At 36.7% G+C, this 18,003-nt stretch overlaps 1 protein-coding gene across 2 annotated transcripts; it reads left to right on the forward strand.

Moving 5' to 3' along the window:
* Positions 1–4,384: 4,384 nt before the first annotated feature.
* Positions 4,385–16,703, forward strand: LOC103473704 (calsenilin-like). 2 transcript variants are annotated; one of them, XM_008424128.3, is made up of 9 exons: positions 4,385–4,758; positions 7,725–7,899; positions 13,368–13,492; positions 14,208–14,277; positions 14,498–14,568; positions 15,459–15,566; positions 15,648–15,752; positions 15,925–15,987; positions 16,066–16,703. In XM_008424128.3, exons 1-9 carry the CDS (start codon positions 4,753–4,755, stop codon positions 16,111–16,113), a joined length of 771 nt encoding a protein of 256 aa, XP_008422350.2. In that variant the 5' UTR covers positions 4,385–4,752; the 3' UTR covers positions 16,114–16,703. The 2 variants fall into 2 exon arrangements, with proteins under 2 accessions (XP_008422350.2, XP_081469670.1); XM_081613544.1 differs by lacking the exons at positions 4,385–4,758; positions 7,725–7,899 and adding an exon at positions 7,932–11,302.
* The last annotated feature ends 1,300 nt before the right edge of the window (positions 16,704–18,003 follow it).

Here is an 18,003-nt window from a genome sequence, read left to right on the forward strand (position 1 = left end):
ACAATTTCTTCTATTTTACTAACATACCACTTGTTGGTTTATCCCAATAAACTTTAGGGAGCTTTGTGGATACAATACTACATAACGTCAACTTCCTGCATTAATATTTTTGCACGACATTGCATGAGGTTTACACAATCTGAGGCTTTGATTGCATTGGTTCAGTAAATGAAGTTTGTTCTGAAGCGAGCTAACAATCCTCGGCAGTTTACCAGAATTACAAGATGTTACATCAGGCTCTGTAAATTAACTCAGTCGGTCAGTGTTTGTTTATTGTAAACATACTTCTGGGAAGTAAACTCAGAATCAGATTACGTCAGCTAACTTGAGGCTACACCAATAAGGCTTTGTTTTGCTGAATACTTGTCAGGCTGATGAGGCAGATTTTTGATTAATCTTGAAAAACATCATCTGTATGTTTTCTGGTGTGCTGTTTATAATAATATTAATAATGAATGTTAATTTATAAGCTTTAAATTTTGATTGATCAAATAGCAATGTTCCAAAGTACATCTCTGGCAATAATGAACAATTATATGTGATTTGTGGGCATCTAAAGCAACTTGCCCCTCTCTCTCAGATTCAACCATATCTGGACTGAGCTGTGTTCATGGTGGCGACGTTATCAACAGAAATATTGTTCTTAAAACAACCATAGGGAACCATAAAACTGTAGGCCATCTCTTTTCAAAGGTGTGTGTTTTGGTTCAGGTTTCACATTGTTTCAAATCCTAGAAACTTTCAGAAAGTGCTTTGTGTTTATTATTTTACCTCACGCACGTCTGTCTGTCCAAGAGGAAGTTCCTTCAAGTGTACACTTTGCAGGACAACCCCTTCGCTGGTTCACTACAGCCCCTTTGGAAGGATGGCATGCTCAGTGGCGCCCTCTTGTGTTAAAACTGAGAACTAAAACAGGATTTGTAATTTATTTAATTGTGATTTAAACTAAATATCTCTCATACTGAATATTTAATTTGATAAAATAAACATCTTTATTCATAATCATCCTCCTTGATTCTTCAAATGTAGCATAAGTCATCATCTGAGGTGGGTAATTTTGAAGGAGATCAGAGAAAGTTAATTCTGTATAAGTTTAAATATTCCAATTGTAATCATTCTCACACAGGTAGAATATAAAAGAATCATTTGTATCCAACAATTGTACATTTTTAAACGAATAGACGAAATACTTTCATGTTTAAGTGGCTCAGAAAAATCAGAAGTAGGATTTTATTTTATTTTTTTACACTGTCCTGCATCTTTGATTTGCAACGTAAAGAACAGCTGTTTTGTTACTTTGTTTTGTTGTTTCTCTTATTTCTTTGCGTTGCACTGAGGCAGGAATACAATCAGAAAGTTTTAAGAGGGGGCATTCAGATAAAGAGGCAACTAATCTTGGGGTGACCTTTTCTCATTTGAATAAAGTATTTCATCCATTTACCACAGATGCGATCCAGACGCAACCTTCATTATGCACAATATCTACAAAGTAAAAAGAAAATCCAGTGTAAATCATCTTGACGCTTCATGCTTTTAAAAAGAGCCGAACATGCTCATTCTGTCTGTTCATTCCAACCTGATACATAGATTGCAGAAGCCTTGCAGAAAATCAGGTCGCACATGCAGTGTGTGTTGCATTAGTTATGATGTGCAGTGACTGGAAAGAAGAGACAGGCTGTAAGATATAAAAGTTTTATCTGGTCCACCGCACGTGCGCTGTGGATTTGCAGGAAGGGGAGCGAAATAACGGCACGTAGTTTGATTAACCTGCGACCTTCAGTGCTGCCTAACACTAATGATTAGCACAACATTTGAGAACGTAATGAAAATAGGGAAGGGATTAGAGTTGGGAAGTTAATTAAAAAATCAAAAGTGCTCCTGTATTATAGTTTCTATTATCCTCATGGGTGAAAAATCCAAGAGTGCAAGAGTGGGCCAACAAAGGCAAGTGGAGAGGGTTTTTTTTTAGGTTAAATTATAAAATTCATTAAAGACAAAGCTTAAAAGATTTTATCAAACAATGAGCAAAAAAAAAACATTGTTGTCTTCAGTTTACACTGGATAATTGTTGCAATGCTACACATCTATTTATGGCAGCAGTGAAAATGACTTAAAAGTTTTAAAAAATCAGCAGTTTATCTCCAGTTTAATTAATCAACATCCTTATTTTAATCTACATTTTAATCAACCTGGATGAATAGCAAAAATATCAACACGTACATCTGAGTGTTTTAATCTCATGAGATTAACAAATGTATTAAAGTACTTTCTGATAAAAAAGCAGAAAAACTATGAGCAGCCATAATGTGCAGATGCAGTCATGCATGTCGGTTCAGAGAAAAGCCCAACATTTATGAGAAGAGAGGAAATAAAAGAAAATCTTCTTTAGACACACTCGGATACGTTCCCAGAGCACATCTGTTCTGAACGAACCAAACCCTGAATTAAACCCAGAGCTGGTGTGGATGGCACCTGGGAAACTGGAGGCTAAAAATAACCTTGCTGTCTGCAGAAAGAGAGGAAACCGTAGGAGGACGCACATCTCAACGTTATTGAGTTTGAACACGTCTCTCGCTGTGGAGAATGGTGCAAGAGATGACATTACAGCTTTACATTGTTTTCTTGACTATAAATAGAAAAAGAAAACATTTGGAGCCAAACATTAAATGTATATATTGAGCAATAAATCTCACAGCAGGCCTCAGACTCTAATAACTCTGGTTATTAGTGTTTTAAAACTGATAACCAAAATGGTTTTATTGGCTGTGATAAATGCTTATTTTGCATAAAATATCTACAGGCTGGGTTGACAGCAGTGAAAACAAGATACTTGTTTTCCTCTTTCACGGTCACAACCTAATAAAATCCAATAACAGACACTGAAATTGAGAAAGTGTAAAAAAGTATTAATGAAAAACAACAGCAGTGCAAAGCAGACAAGAAGAAAGCTGAAAGCTGCTGGACTGACGAAGATGAAATGCTGAAATCTGGCATTGCAGAAGTCGTAATAGCAAAGTCTCTTCTCTGGGTTAAAGAAGTGAAGTTTACATGGTGATTTATTTCCTATGTCTGGGAGCAGCAGAATGGAAACCTAACAAACTGGAACCCTGTCGAGGGATTTAAGGATCCCAGTTCATCTCAAATTTGCCACAGTGGAGAAATCCAGTTTATGACTATAGCTGTAATTCAGACAATCCTTAATATCTTTTATTTGGACCAGTGTTTTTACTCCAATGTGTACAGGCACATGGAACTAAAGTACTTTATTTTTAGTGACGCCCTTCAAGTCTTACTTTTCTCCAAATAATCAGTCATGTTGTCCTTGTGAGGGTTGAGCTGCATTTCAGAAATGTAGCTATAATCTATCAGACATTTTGTAAAAATGTGAAGAAAAATTACTTTCTTTCCTCATACAACACCTGTTGGTGCCGCCATCATCTGGTTGTTTAATCACTGCTTGAGTGATAAAGTTGGTCCTATTTGTCATACTGGAATCCTTAAGTTAAATTTAATAACTTTTAATACAATTTTTACTGCCTTCTGTTTATTTTACAACCATCACAAAACTAAGTTTCAAGTGTTAATGACGTTTCTAACATTTAATGCGTGGATCACTGTTTTCAAGTCATGCCTACAAGGGAAAGATTAATCCTGGACATTGAGGAAACTTTACTGATTAACGTTTCTACCGAAACTGAAGGACACATCTACGTTTTTAACTTATGCTCACAAAGTCAAATATGTCTGTATAATGTTCTCCCTGCAGCTTGTTACCAAAGCACACAGTCCTCATCTTGTTATAGACAGACTGCAGAAAATATCCTCCACTTTCACAGTTCGAGATAAAATTTCAGAGTATTTTTGGAAGCTTCCTGTACTCTGATTAATTTACTCTTCCAGATAACATGAAACCCTGACTGGATGCACAGAATGTTCCCCGATTCAGATTCAATTTCTCCTTTCAAAGTTAAAATGAAAGGAAGTGTACTTGGCGGGTTTTTAGTCAGACGAAGACTCTGTTTTAATGTGTTGTGATCTGAGGTTTAAACACTTTCCAATGCTCACTAATGTAACAATAAAAAAATCCATGAACATAAGTTATGAAATTATGATAAAATACTAAAAATCCACATAAAAAAACCTTAAAAAATAATATTTCACATCAATTACCTTTTCAGAAATTGTGCATAAAATAAAATGGTTATGTTAGAGATTTAAAAAAAAAAAAAAAAGATAAATTGTTGCTTTTGCAGTCTAGAAAAGCATAAAGTGTTCCAACATTGTTATGAGTACTTTAATATTCCCGACTTCATCTTAAACTAAAAAAAAAAGCACATAAACAAGGCTAAACAAAACAAAACAAAAAGCTGTCAATCTTAGCAAACTGTCGGAGCAATGAGAATTGTCTTAGACAAGATTACAGCAATTCCTTTTTTTAATTTCCTCAGAGAGTCTCACACTGTCTGAGTCTACACCCACATCTCCCACACAGCTTGTAATCCGGCTCTTTTAATAACATCTGTCACGATGTAAACACCTGATCCACGCCTCCCTTCCTCCTGTCCCGTTCTGGCGCTTCACCATATGACTGTCACAGCTTTCCGGCGTGTGAGCAGCTCTGCTCCTCCTTTAAATATCCTCTGTCTGTCTGATGAAGCTGAAGCTGCTGCTGCAGTTCAGCGAGGGTCTTCAGGAGGAGGAGGGCTGCTGTAAGCGTCTTTTCTTCAAAGGAGCATCTGAAATCCAGACACAATGCAGGTATAGGAGGAATTTATCACTTTTTTAAAATTATTTTTATGTGTTACCGATTGAGATTTAAGCAGCATGTGGATGGATGTTTTAGTTATTTATGAGAGCCCTGTGTTGGTTAGGGATTTATCACTTCAAAATAAAGGCACAAACTTATTTGTATTCAGCCTAAAGTGGTAAAATTTTTCACGATAAAAAGTTAGAAAACATTGTAAGTGTAAACTTATTGTGGATGTGCTCGAATTTAAAGTTGCAAGAAGAAAAGTGTTGCATTCGAGATTTCATTCAAGGGCAGATGTTTTGTTCAAAAGTATCTGAAAACAAGACTAAAATGCCAATTCGTGATTAGGTAAGTGAAAACATGTCAGAACGCAGAGGTGAAAAAAAAAAAAAAGAAATGTAATGAGAAACTGAAAGTTTGCATATGGCGACAGAGATCGTGACAGAAGCTTCATGTGGGCAAAATCATGCTGTACCATATGTGAAGATCAGCAGTGGTCCGCTTCCCACTGAGTTCATAACCCTTCAGATGGTTTCCTGGAGAATGTCACAGTGCAACACGTCTGTTGATGATAAACCTTTCTCTATTTTAAACCAAAGCTTCCTGGAAAGCAGCTGCAGAAAAATGTAGATTTCTTCTGCAGGACATAGAATGTAACTTTTTACATTTCCTACATTTGAGCACAAACATTATCATGGCATCAAAACATGTTGCTGACATGAAAATAAATTTTGATTGCAAAACTTAAGGCATGTAGATGCTTTTCAGACTATTCACATGGATCTGCGCTGCATAAATGCATGAGACTTCACTTTGCTCTTCATGCATTTTTAAGAGTAATCGTGTGGGTGGCATGAATGCACGTTTGCACAGGTGCATGATGGTTACCTTTCATGAAGATTTAGAGGGTTCATCAAGCATCGCTTTTAGTCATCGCTCACAAAGTCTAAAGTCACAAAGTCCTCACACACCTCAACACAGCAGCTGTAACTTTGATCTTTTATTGATGCAGTTTAAAGGTGTGTAAATTATTGAGCAACACACTGGATGCTGCACTGTCTCTGTATTCAGACAGGGTGAAAAAAGGGACCAAGATGCTCAAACAGCAGTTTTGTCTTTCATCATAACATTAGCTTTATTATTTTAAATCAAGACAAGGCAATCTCATTTATACAGCACATTTTTAGCAACAAGGACAAAAAAAATGCTTAACATCAATCCAAAGCAACTCTAAACAAGTGGAGTTCTAGCCTTGATTTGAAGATTTGTTTCAGTAGTTTTGCTGTTTTTCTGGAAGCTTGTTCCAGATCAGAAGAGCGTAAAAACCGAATGCTGCGGCTCCGTATGTTGTTCTGGGGACGCAGAGTAGACTTGAAGCAGACGTCCTGAGAGGCCTGCAAGGTTGATGCAATAGCAACAGAGTCATACTGTATTTTGGTGCTATGCTATTTATGAACTAATAAAAGTCTGTCTGATTTTTTTGAGCTATAGGGAACCAGTGTGAGGACTGGTTTTGGTGAGAACTTGAGCAGCAGCGTTCTGGATCAGCTGCAGCTGTCTCATTGATTTTTTTAGGCACATCTGAGAAGACACTATGGCAGTAATCAATGTGACTAAAAATAAACTCATGGATGAGTTTCTCAATATCTTATTGGAGTATTAGCCCTTTAATACCAGAATGGTTTTTAAATGACAGAAGGCTGACTTTGTAATTGTCCCTATGTATCTCTGAAGGTTCAGGTCTGACTGTGAGGATTTTTCCTGTGTCTCGTCTACCCCTTGATTGTTCCCAACTGTCCCTTGTTTCCCCTGATTACTGTCCCTGTGTATTTATACCCACCTGTGTCTCTTGTTCCCTGTCAGGTCCTCGTCTTTTATCAGAAGTTTCACTTAAGTTGTCGAATGCATGTGCCAGTTGCTAACAGAGTCAGAGCTGTTGCCGCTGCTCACCTGTGCTGCCTGGATTTTTTTGTGTTCTGTCTGATCTCCATTAAACTGTCATCTTTGCACTTCAACCTGGGGCCAACAGTGTTTCTCCTCACCACCAAACTCTCCACTTCATAACACTGAGTGCATCATTACACCCAGATTTTGTGTGTAATGATGTGGCTGTAGAAGCCGAAGCTTTGCACTGACTCTCCTAAAGTGCTTTGAGATTTGTCCTGATTCTGTACCATGTAAGCACTAAGCCAATATAGCGTGATAAATTTAAACAAAATCTTCAGTCTTGTGTATTCGTCTCAAATTGACCATTTTTTTGAAGAGCAGTTTTGTTTGCAGAGACTTCATAATTCACTTTATTTGTTGTTTCTGTTGTTTTGTTCATTTATTTGGGATATTTAAAATGTTTTTTCAGTTCCAGTGTTAAATGTTCACTAGAATTTAAAGTTTATTTGAGAATTTGATCTTGCGTTATTATTTGAGAACCGTCTCAAAACAACAATTTTATTGCTTTTCGTAATAACTTTTGGGACAACTTATTGTCCAGTAAGATGTGTTGTCATGACAGACCTAGAACCATTTAAAGAAACTGAGTTCAGTTGCTTCAGTCTCTGTAAAGGAAGATAAATTATTGAATTGCACATGCCATTGATGGGAATTTTAATTTATTCTTAAATATCTCTTCCCTCTGTTCACTAAATCATTCACTGCAGTGTGCTAAAGAGCAGTTTTCAACATGTGTTAGTTTAGTTTCTGTAAAAGTGTAATGAGGGTAGCTGAAGACAGTACTGACAGATTTTCTGCAGAACGGCAGCGGTTATGCATTTCACAGCCAGAACCATCAGAGTATTATCCGCTGCTAATCGTAAGAAAGATTTCAGGATCTCCATAATGGAGAATCTGTTATCACGAGGGTTCCTCGCCAACTTTCTGTAATATCACATCAAAGCAACCTTTAATTAAATAATAGTCAATTAATGTTCTAATGCAAAGTCACACCAAATCAAGCGATTAGTTTGGTTCTCTTCTGCAGGCAGAGAAGAAGGCTGTGGACGGCGATTTGCTCCCTGACGCCAACGGCAAAGATCCCAGCCCGGGGGGACAAACAGAGGGCTCAAAGTGGCAGAGACCCCGGCTTTCACGCAAATCGCTGATGAAGTGCTGCCTCGTCAAGTGGATAATCGCCAGCACCACGCAGCAAGGGCCAGGTAGAGATGCAGGGGAGGACATCAGAGCAGACTGATGCCCTGAGTGATAAAACATCACAGGCCAGACTGGAGAGCAGAAATATTACAGTAGAGGTGTACACCTTCATACACCATGCATAAATTTTGCAGGATTTGCTTCAGCTGTCATTTTAAATTCAACATTGCTCACCATCCTCCTTCACTTTCAGTATTAAGAGCTTTGAAAAATATTTTCTGGTATCTAATCCAACCTTTTCTAAGTTATAACTTATTTCTGTCAGGGAATGACTTGCAGAGTTTCTGAATTAAAAGCAAACAAACTTCACTTTACATTTTTAACTCACTGCTTTTTATTCTTTCGTTTTAAGCAAAAAATAAAGGTATGCTCCTAATTTTTATTTGAATGTGTCCTTACCAAGCCACTCCCATTTGCTTGGTTTAAATTATTGACACCATGCTGACATCTGCAGACATGCTGACACAAACTTATCTCACCTTGTCTCACAAGTATCACATTTGCCTTGATTTGCTATTTCCATGTAATTTTATTTAGCGGCATCTTCAGTACTTATAGAGCTTGGTGAAAGTATTTCTACACCCCTAACTTTTCCACACTTTGTCATGTCACATCTGCAAACTTTAGGATTTGTTTTGCATGTGTCCTACTGGTGCAAAACTGGTGAAGACATTCCCAACAAATATGAGTTGTAATTGCCACTAAAGGGAAATCTATTGAGTATTGATTCAGTTTTTGTCATTTGTGAAAAAACTGGAAACTATGACATTTTCCTTCCACTTCACTTATAGTGATCTATCACGTAAAATCCCGATAAAAAGAGTGAAACTTTGTGGTTGTAACAGGACAAAATGTGATAAAGTTAAAGGATCATAAATACTTTTACAAGACGCTTAAAAGCAGCGAGAAATTATACATTCAAGAAAACAACGCAGGGCTGCTAATCGGCTAACAGTTTAGCCTCTAAAGTGTCTTCAAAAACTAAAAACTATATGACCAAACAGACCGAATATAGGAAACAGATATACTTACATATTTTATTTACAAGTAGATTTACAAATCTGGAACTTGAACTGCACAAAATTAACGTAAAGTTTTATTTTTGCGTGACAACGTTCTCTTCACATTATAACTACTTTGTCGCCATCTAGTGGTGTGTAAACTTCAGAGCATCTATTAATTACAGAAAGAAAACCATATCTTTTGGACTGAAACAGAGTAAAAGAACCAGTCCAGAACCAGATGTAAGAAGAAAAGCATGCTAGTAAAAACCAAAAGGCTAAAGTTTTGTTAGCCCTAGAGGTTTGTTTTGTCCGTTTGAAAATAGAGGAAACAAATCATTATTTTGCTTTTTGTCCATTTCAGTTTGAGGTTTAATTAAACCTGTTTGAAACTGAAATGCTGCATTGTTGAGCTTTTTTATGGAAGGCAGTGTTGTGAAAATAAGATAAAACCAGAAACCCAAAAGTTCAGCAAAAGGAAAGTTTATTATGAGATGAGAGACGACTGCTTGATAAAATAGATTAGCCTTTTAACTTTAATGCTGCTTTCTCTGCAGTCATTAAATCCTGGTGATGAGGCCGCAGACTGCTCTGCCTGTATCTTTGCATGTTTAATTCACTGCTCTCCATTTGCATTTAATAGAAGAAAAGGTGGGTCAGCACTTAAGGTACATTAAACAACACGTTGTTGCTTTATTTTATATATATATATAAGTTCAGTTCCTGCATATTTAACAGTTACTGTATCTCTCTTTTGTGGTGTCAAAGCAGCTAAACTCAATAGTATTGAGAACCAGTAAAGACTTAGTTTGACCTTGTTCATTTCAATTAGTTTTATTGTGTTTAATCTTTTACCATTTGTGTCATATTTTTATGTTTTTCCTTTTAATGCAGGCAGTTATGTGCAGCTCTTTGCTTTAGTACTGCTTTATAAATAAAGCTGGTAAAGACAATTTGGAAAACATAAGTGGAAGAAGAACAGGATGGTGAGAACATTTAACAAAGCAATAGCTGTGGGATTATGCGGTTTTATACTTAGATGTGACAGCTAAGACGTGGTACTATCTTCAAAATTCTATATAAATGTAGCATAACTGCATTTCCATTGAGATCTTTTGCATCTGTGCTACTAAAATACTACAAAAAATATGATATACTTTGGGATTTTGGCAGGGTCTTTTTTAGTTTAGCATACTTTTTATTGGATGATTCACAAGTTAGCTGACCAATACTGGTGAAACTTCAAAGTTACATAAATCCTGCGTCAAAATGCACATGCTGCACACTTTCTCTGACCAATATTTTAACTCCCATCGATTGATTAGCACTCTCCGATGCTTAAACTGAGTCCATTAGGTTTTGCAGACTCATCAGTTGCGAACTATTCTTCTTCACTTGCACTGTGTTGCAAACCTACCTGATCAAAAGGTCTGTGCACATGTTTAAAATACTGTATTTATGCAACCATTCAACCTCTGGTAATAACTGCAGCACTGTATTCACTTTTTCTGAAGTAAACCTTCACAACTTGGATATTCCATCATCCAGTTTTATCACATAAAAAAAAAAAAAAAAAAAAAAACACCCAGTCACAAACGTCTGGTATTTGCTTGCATGTGATTAAAACCACTTTACTTACTGAGTCTATCACTGACCAAGTGTGGAGATACGGGCAGCATTACACAGGCTCATTTGCACTAAGTGCTACTCAAATCCCAGCCATCAGCAGATGTGGATCAATGCTTGGTTTTACAGTTTGCATCACTGAAATGACGGGGCTCATAAAGTGACAGGCCATTAGTAAAGAAGTTCCTTCACCAAGAACTTCCTATGCTCAGTGGCAGCACATCCACACACCTGCTTCACAGCAGACAACTGGAGCTAAACCTGGAAATGAGGCTCAAATGGATGTTTTTGCAAATTAGGACAACTTTGGACTTTTTGTTTTTTTTTGGTGATCGGAGTTTCTGATTTTTATTTTTACTGAGGCGCCCCAGTCGAACTTGTCAAACTTGGGCAGAAGGATGTTCCTCATTCATGCGTTATCCTTTTTCTCAGCTGATGTCAGTGGCGTGAATCAGTTCATATCTGCTGATGCTGGTGCAATGTCTCTGATGAACTGATGGAGCTTGATGGATGAAGGAGATGGTAGGCAGCAGGTGATATTTTTCTAACAAAAAGGTGGATCAATAGATTTGTCAGTTCAGAAAAAGAGACGCTACTTTTAATATATATATTTTTTTATGCTTACATTTTTTTTATTCCAGCAGCATTTTCAGAGCTGTCATCTAATATTTGTGAATAATGGGTTTAGAGGGAATGGAGGTAATTGCCATTGCTGTTGTTGTTGGACTTTTTATTGTTGTTCTCAAACAGTTTGGGATTTGGGAGCCTTTGTCACTGGAAGGTAAGAGCAGGGTACATTTTGAGTCTTTCTTAACTGTGTTGCAATGTAACGATACAACCTTATTACATTCATAGAGTTTTTCTGATTTAAACCAAATATTTTGTTGATGAAACATTTCCACTTAAGTCTCCTGCAGAATGTACCTTCGTATTTTTATATTTCTCCATTTTGAACGTTTTCTTAATTAAAAACAGATGTTTATTTGCATATGTTTAATGTGTACGCTTTGTAAAAGTTGCATTTTTGTCTCATATTTTTCTTCTTTCCCTCTCATTCCTTTGCCATCTTCCTCACGTCTTCTTTGTCTATTCATGTATGAAATCATTATAAAGACGGTGAGTAGCTCCATCATCATCATCAGATTAATTTCCTCCCGTTGATTAATGTAATCCTCCTAAATTTCACTCTAGTTTGTATTAGTGTGACTGAACCTTTTTTACATTGTGGACATCTACTTGTCACCTAGTAAACATCATGTGCCAAAAGTGATACAAGGTCATAGATGTGAAAGAAATGTCATTAAATGTTTTAGATATATTGTAATCAAAACAGGACATGAATTAGTTCCATAAATTATTGGTGTATAAAGTCAGAATTATTTAAATGTGCCAACAATAAATGTAGAGATATCTAAATGTAAAACTTATTAATTGAAACTTGCAGTATCTGTGAAGTATAAATACTTTTATTGATTGTATATGCATAGTTTTTACTCAAATTGCCGTGGTTCATAAATAATGTCAAATAAATACAGTATACTGTATATGTAGTAGTTTAAATAAAATTATACAAAGTATGCATATTTTTAATAACTTGTAAAAAATCATAGATAATTAAATGGAAAAACTGAATATAAAATGTGAAAATCAAATGAAAATATTATTATTTCATATTTCCCTATGTCAATGTTGTTCATAAAGTAGTCCTTAACATTTGAGTGGTTACCCTGCAGACGAAACACTTTGTTTAAGACAGCTAGCCTTGTCCAAATAAATTACATTTATGGCTTAGTGCTGTAAAATGGGACTTTCAGTTAAATAATTCAGAATGATTGATGCTTTAATTATTTAAATTTCAACATTTAAGTTTCAAATTCATTATTTATTTTGTGTAAATCATTTTGACTTATTTATCTATTTTATTGTGATACTTTGGCACTAAATATTTGCTGTGCTGCAGCTCACATTGCAATTTATCAAATGGAGCGAATGATGGATTAAACTGCGTGGCAAGTCACAAGTTATCAATCATATTGATAACAGGAGCAAGCAGCATTTCCACCCTATTCGTTTATGTAATTGTGACACTTTTTGTCCTTCATAATGCAAAGAAAGTCTAATCCAAGTTAAAGACCTTGACCAGAGTATCAGTGTGTGACTGCCAGGTGTCCACAATGAGGAGGTTCACTGTGTTTATGCACTCATAATTTATTTTCATTCATATCAGCATTATTTTTTTTACATGTTCCCCTAATTTTGCCCCACTCTTTCAAACTCAACAAATGATTTCATCTCATGTTATTGATGTCATGCTCTCATCTCAAACTGTTCATTGTCTGATGCCACTCTGCCTCTCATCCATTTCCTCATCCCTCTTTTCCTCTCTCTCCACCATCGTTCTCAATTTCCTGTTATGTTTCCTAAAAGATGGTGGGTGCTTTTTTTTCCAGTGTTTTTCCTTCCTTCCTTCCTTCCTTCCTTCCTTCCTTCCTTCCTTCCTTCCTTCCTTCCTTCCTTCCTTCCTTCCTTCCTTCCTTCCTTCCTTCCTTCCTTCCTTTCTTCCTTCCTTCCTTCCTTCCTTCCTTCCTTCCTTCCTTCCTTCCTTCCTTCCTTCCTTCCTTCCTTCCTTCCTTCCTTCCTTCCTTCCTTCCTTCCTTCCTTCCTTCCTTCCTTCCTTTCTTCCTTCCTTCCTTCCTTCCTTCCTTCCTTCCTTCCTTCCTTCCTTCCTTCCTTCCTTCCTTCCTTCCTTCGTTATTTTTTTCTTCTTTCTTTCTGGTCTTACCGCTGTTTCCTCCCTCTTTTCTTTCTCCTGTCCTCCCCCTGTTTTGTCTGATTCTGTCCGGCAGACACCAGCGACAGTGACCTTGAGCTCTCCATGGTGCGGCACCAGCCAGAGGGCCTTGACCAGCTCCAAGCCCAGACCCAGTTCACCAGGAAGGAGCTCCAGTCGCTCTACAGAGGCTTCAAAAACGTAGGGCTAACGGTTTTAGATATTTGTCTGTGATTACATTTCAATTTGTTTTGTTTTTTTGAGTGGGGAATTTTTAAATTTTTTTTTTTTTTTTTTTACCAGATTCCACACAATTTTTGACACCTTTGAACAAAAATCTGCACAAAAAGCAACAAAAAAACTTTAAGATTGTAATATATCTGACACCCTTAAAGTTAGGGGTTTCAGGATTTATTTTAGCTGTCTTAACACTTCATGAGTTGTGAAAATAAACCTGTATCTGCGTAATGTGATTGATGCTGTATGTTCTCCTGTGTTGCCTATTATGAACAGTGGCTAAGGGACGTCACCTCATTTTTATTCCCAATGGAGAGATGAAGTTATAGGTTAATATAAAAGTTAAATCTGTTCTGTATGAATTCTCTTGGTTCTAGTTATTAATTCTTAATGTGTGAATTTTGGTGGCAAACTCACAGAAAGGAGTTTTCTAAACATTTCATCGGGAGATTGTGCCACTTCAATAACAGATCAATTTATTTGAAAACTTTTTATACATTTCTGTCAGAGGAGGCAGGGTCAGTCTGTTCAAATGTAAGAATAATTCAGTGATAATTAATCAAGTAAATGAAATATATATAATAATAACAATAATGCATACATTCTTTAAATTCTGGGGTTGTGTTTTTTTGTTATTGTTGACGAAACACATTATAGAAACTTGTTTCCCTGTCAACAGGAATGTCCCAGCGGGTTAGTAGATGAAGAAACATTCAAAACCATCTACTCACAATTCTTCCCTCAAGGAGGTAACCATATATAATCTGAGTTTTAAAATGCAAAATGTAAACACTAAAATAATTATTTTAAAGGTGCATTTCATATACTTAAGTTTTCCTTCGTTTCCTTTCCTAACCTAACAGTGTAGCATAACAGTTTTGTTTTCCGTACCATGAGAACATACCACACATAACTTTTTGTCAAACCAGGGCATTGGTTTTTGAATTTTAATATCGTATTTTCTTTCAGACGCAACCACATATGCTCATTTTTTGTTCAACGCATTCGACATGGACAGAAATGGTTCCATCCGTTTTGAGGTGAGTGTGTCGGCGGCTGCAGCTTTGATTAAATTCACAGCTATTTAAGTAGTGATCCGGGATGTTGCAAAAGAATTAAAGCAAGCATTTGTTACATTCAACATGCTTTAGGGAAACTGCATATGCTTCACCAACACAAAGCAGTAAATAATTGCAAATTGTGTGGCAGAGAGTCGTGTGATCTGTAGGTTCCACTAGTTTTGCACAGACTTGGAACATGTAAAACATTTTTGCCCTCCGTCTTCTTTAAAATACAGTAGCTCAAGCTCAGTCTGATTGAATAGAAAATTTCTGAGAGCTTTAAATTATTTCCACACATTTTGATTTGGATTAAGGCCTGGATTGGACTAGGCCACTCTTAATTAAACATGATTATGCTTTAATCTAAACTAAAAGTCTCAAATGTCAGGATTTTGGATATGGATCTGCTTCAAAACAATTTTATCAACTGGTAAATTCATGATAATTCAGCCAATTTATTCAAGTGTGTTTGCCCAGTAATGCAGCTATATCCTTTCATTCTCTCTGTGGAAGCACAGTATGTTTATTGTTTTTGTCATGCTGCAAGTGAATTTTTACCTCAGTCTAAAGTCTGCTGCCCCTAAGCAGTCAGATGCAGCAGATGGCCACTCCTTCTGAGGCAGGTCTGCATACATACATCTGCCACACTTTTAAGACTTTTATGCATAAAACACTTAGATCACATTTTAGAAGTGATTTAAGTTATGAAATATTTTGTGTTGGTCTATCGTATAAGATCCCACTAAAATGCATCAAAGTACAGGGATGTAATTCGACAAAAGGTGGAAAGGTCCAAGAGTGATGAATACTTTCGCAGGGCCTTGTTGCTTATAGACAACTAAGGAAAAACATTTCAACCTCCTTCACAGGACTTTGTGTTAGGACTGTCTGTTTTGCTTCGAGGCTCTGTTACAGAGAAACTTCGCTGGGCTTTTAATCTTTATGATATCAACAAAGACGGCTACATTACAAAGGAGGTAACAGTTGCAAAAAAAAAGTTTCCAAACTAGATACACTGTAGTTCGTTGCTCATCTGTCGTTTCATTTTTCTCCTGCAGGAAATGTTAGCGATAATGACCTCCATATATGACATGATGGGCAGATACACCTTACCCAGCGTACGAGATGATTCTCCGTTTGAGCATGTGGAGAAGTTCTTCCAGGTGAACTAAAACAACATATTGTTCTTTTATCATTACATCCAAATTTTACATCTATTTCTGGTCAGAGGAGTTTTGATTTCCCTCAAAATTAGCTGAACATCAAAACGCTTTTCTAATGCCCACTTTTATTCCATTTCTTGAGTGTACAATTTTTTTTTTTTTTACTTGTTAGAAAATGGATCGAAACAGGGATGGCGTGGTGACAATAGATGAATTCATAGAAACCTGCCAAAAGGTAAAATGCTCAACAAACTGACTAAATTGACTCGGTAATAATCGTCTAAATCCATGTTGTTTTTCTTTCTCTCAACAGGATGAAAACATAATGGCTTCCATGCAGCTCTTTGAGAACGTCATTTAGTTTCTGTACAGAAAACTGGACCTTATGATGCTTCCTCCTTCAGGCTATTACGCTGAAGCAATGCCAATTGTATTCTAAGGGAGATGATTTTTGGCAAGAAAACACTTTGGGCACATGTTTATATAACCTAGGCAACCGTTCCTGTAAAATGTGAACACGCAAAGAACTGTCCAGTATCCACGACATCAGTTTAAAAGCTATGTTTCTTTGCATGAAAATGTGTGTGTGTGTGTATATATATATATATATATATATATATATAAAGCGTCCTTATTTCAAGATGCACATGAATGTTTTCCTGGAGCTAAAAAGCATGTGATAAAAACACTTTGGATGCAAACAAAGAATTTGTTGTTTTTTTTATGTTCTTTGAAATGTAAGTGTGTGAGAAACCATCCATCCATCCATTTTCTTACACCCTTGTCCCTCAGTGGGGTCAGGAGGGTTGCTGGTGCCTCTCCAGCTAGCGTACCGGGCGAGAGGCGGGGTAACCCTGGACAGGTCGCCAGTCTGTCGCAGGGTGCGTGAGAATACTTTACTTTATTACAAAATAACACTGTGGTGATTAAACTTTGCTGTGGTGTCCTGGATTCATATCTGCCTGTTTTATGTCTAAACTGTGCTTTTGGGAGGAAATTTGCACACATCCTTCTCACGTGCTGCTAATTTCCTAGATGGATGAATAAGAGAGTAAGTCAGTTTTTGAAGTACAAATATTGTTTTACACCATGTTGTTTTTTCCAATACTCATCCAGGCTTGAAAAATATTTAAATTCCTGACTCTTTGCAGACAGCAGTTGTCCATCTTGTTCAGAAAGATAAAAAAAACAACAAAAAAAACACTTCAGATCAGGGCTTTGAAATGATTCTCTAATATTTGGCGCTGATTGACTCGCTAAACTTGGGTCTAAAGTCCATTTTGCTGTCTGATATGCTCGCCCTCAATGAGGCGACTTGATGGAAGTTATGTGTTTTAATCGCTTCTCACAAGCTGTCATGTAAATCTGGTCTTAAAGATAATAACTTATTTAAAATAATTATTTATTTTACTAAATGGTTTTATATATTTCAGCCCACATCATGGAGCAGCTTTTCATTTATCCTATAATGGGGTGGTGGATAACACCTGCATCAGCAGAAGCATTGAAGCCGTCCTGTAGGCCCGTTGTTGAACATATGCGTTTGTTTTGGGGGCGGGGCTTAACTGGATGCTGGGTGATGGTATGGAGGTGACAATGAATGCCAAAGTGCTGCTCTGCTGCACTGTAAGTGTTGCTTGATAAGAGACCACAGCTTCAGCATCAGAACCAGCCTGTGGAACAAGACAGGAAGGTAAGGTGTCTTTTTTTTCCCCATTAAATGAAAAAAATATATATTACACTCATGCAATCATCACAAAGGCTAAATCCAATAGAATCAAACTACAAATGTGGGAAATAAGAGCACTTCTCATTTTTAAAGATGTTTCTATTTTGAATTTATTAGAAAATGGTAACATTTCCTTTGCAAGTTTTCAGTTTTAAAGCAGCACCACTTCTGAGGTCTGAATGTTTAGAGCTGTAAACACTTCTATTAACTTTTTTAAATTGTATAACTATTCTATTCTTATATTACATGCACTATATGTGATACAATATTTAATTGTTGTTAAGAAGAAGACAACTCCAACATGAAAAGGAGAAATCTGCGTCACAGAACCCTCAGCTAATCCCAGTGTTGACAGAGCATGTGGTGGACGGTTCTGGATCTCTGCTGTGTTAGCAGAGGGGAGCATATGACTTTGTTTGTGCAGTAACAATAAATCAAAAGCCAGTCTGAACACCTGCCAACAGACTTATGTCCACTCTGAGATCCACAGAAACAAATAAAGAGTTCAATATCAACCTAACT

Source organism: Poecilia reticulata, chromosome 12 (genome assembly GCF_904066995.2).
Source record: "Poecilia reticulata chromosome 12, P_reticulata-male-v2, whole genome shotgun sequence".
NCBI lineage: Eukaryota > Metazoa > Chordata > Actinopteri > Cyprinodontiformes > Poeciliidae > Poecilia > Poecilia reticulata.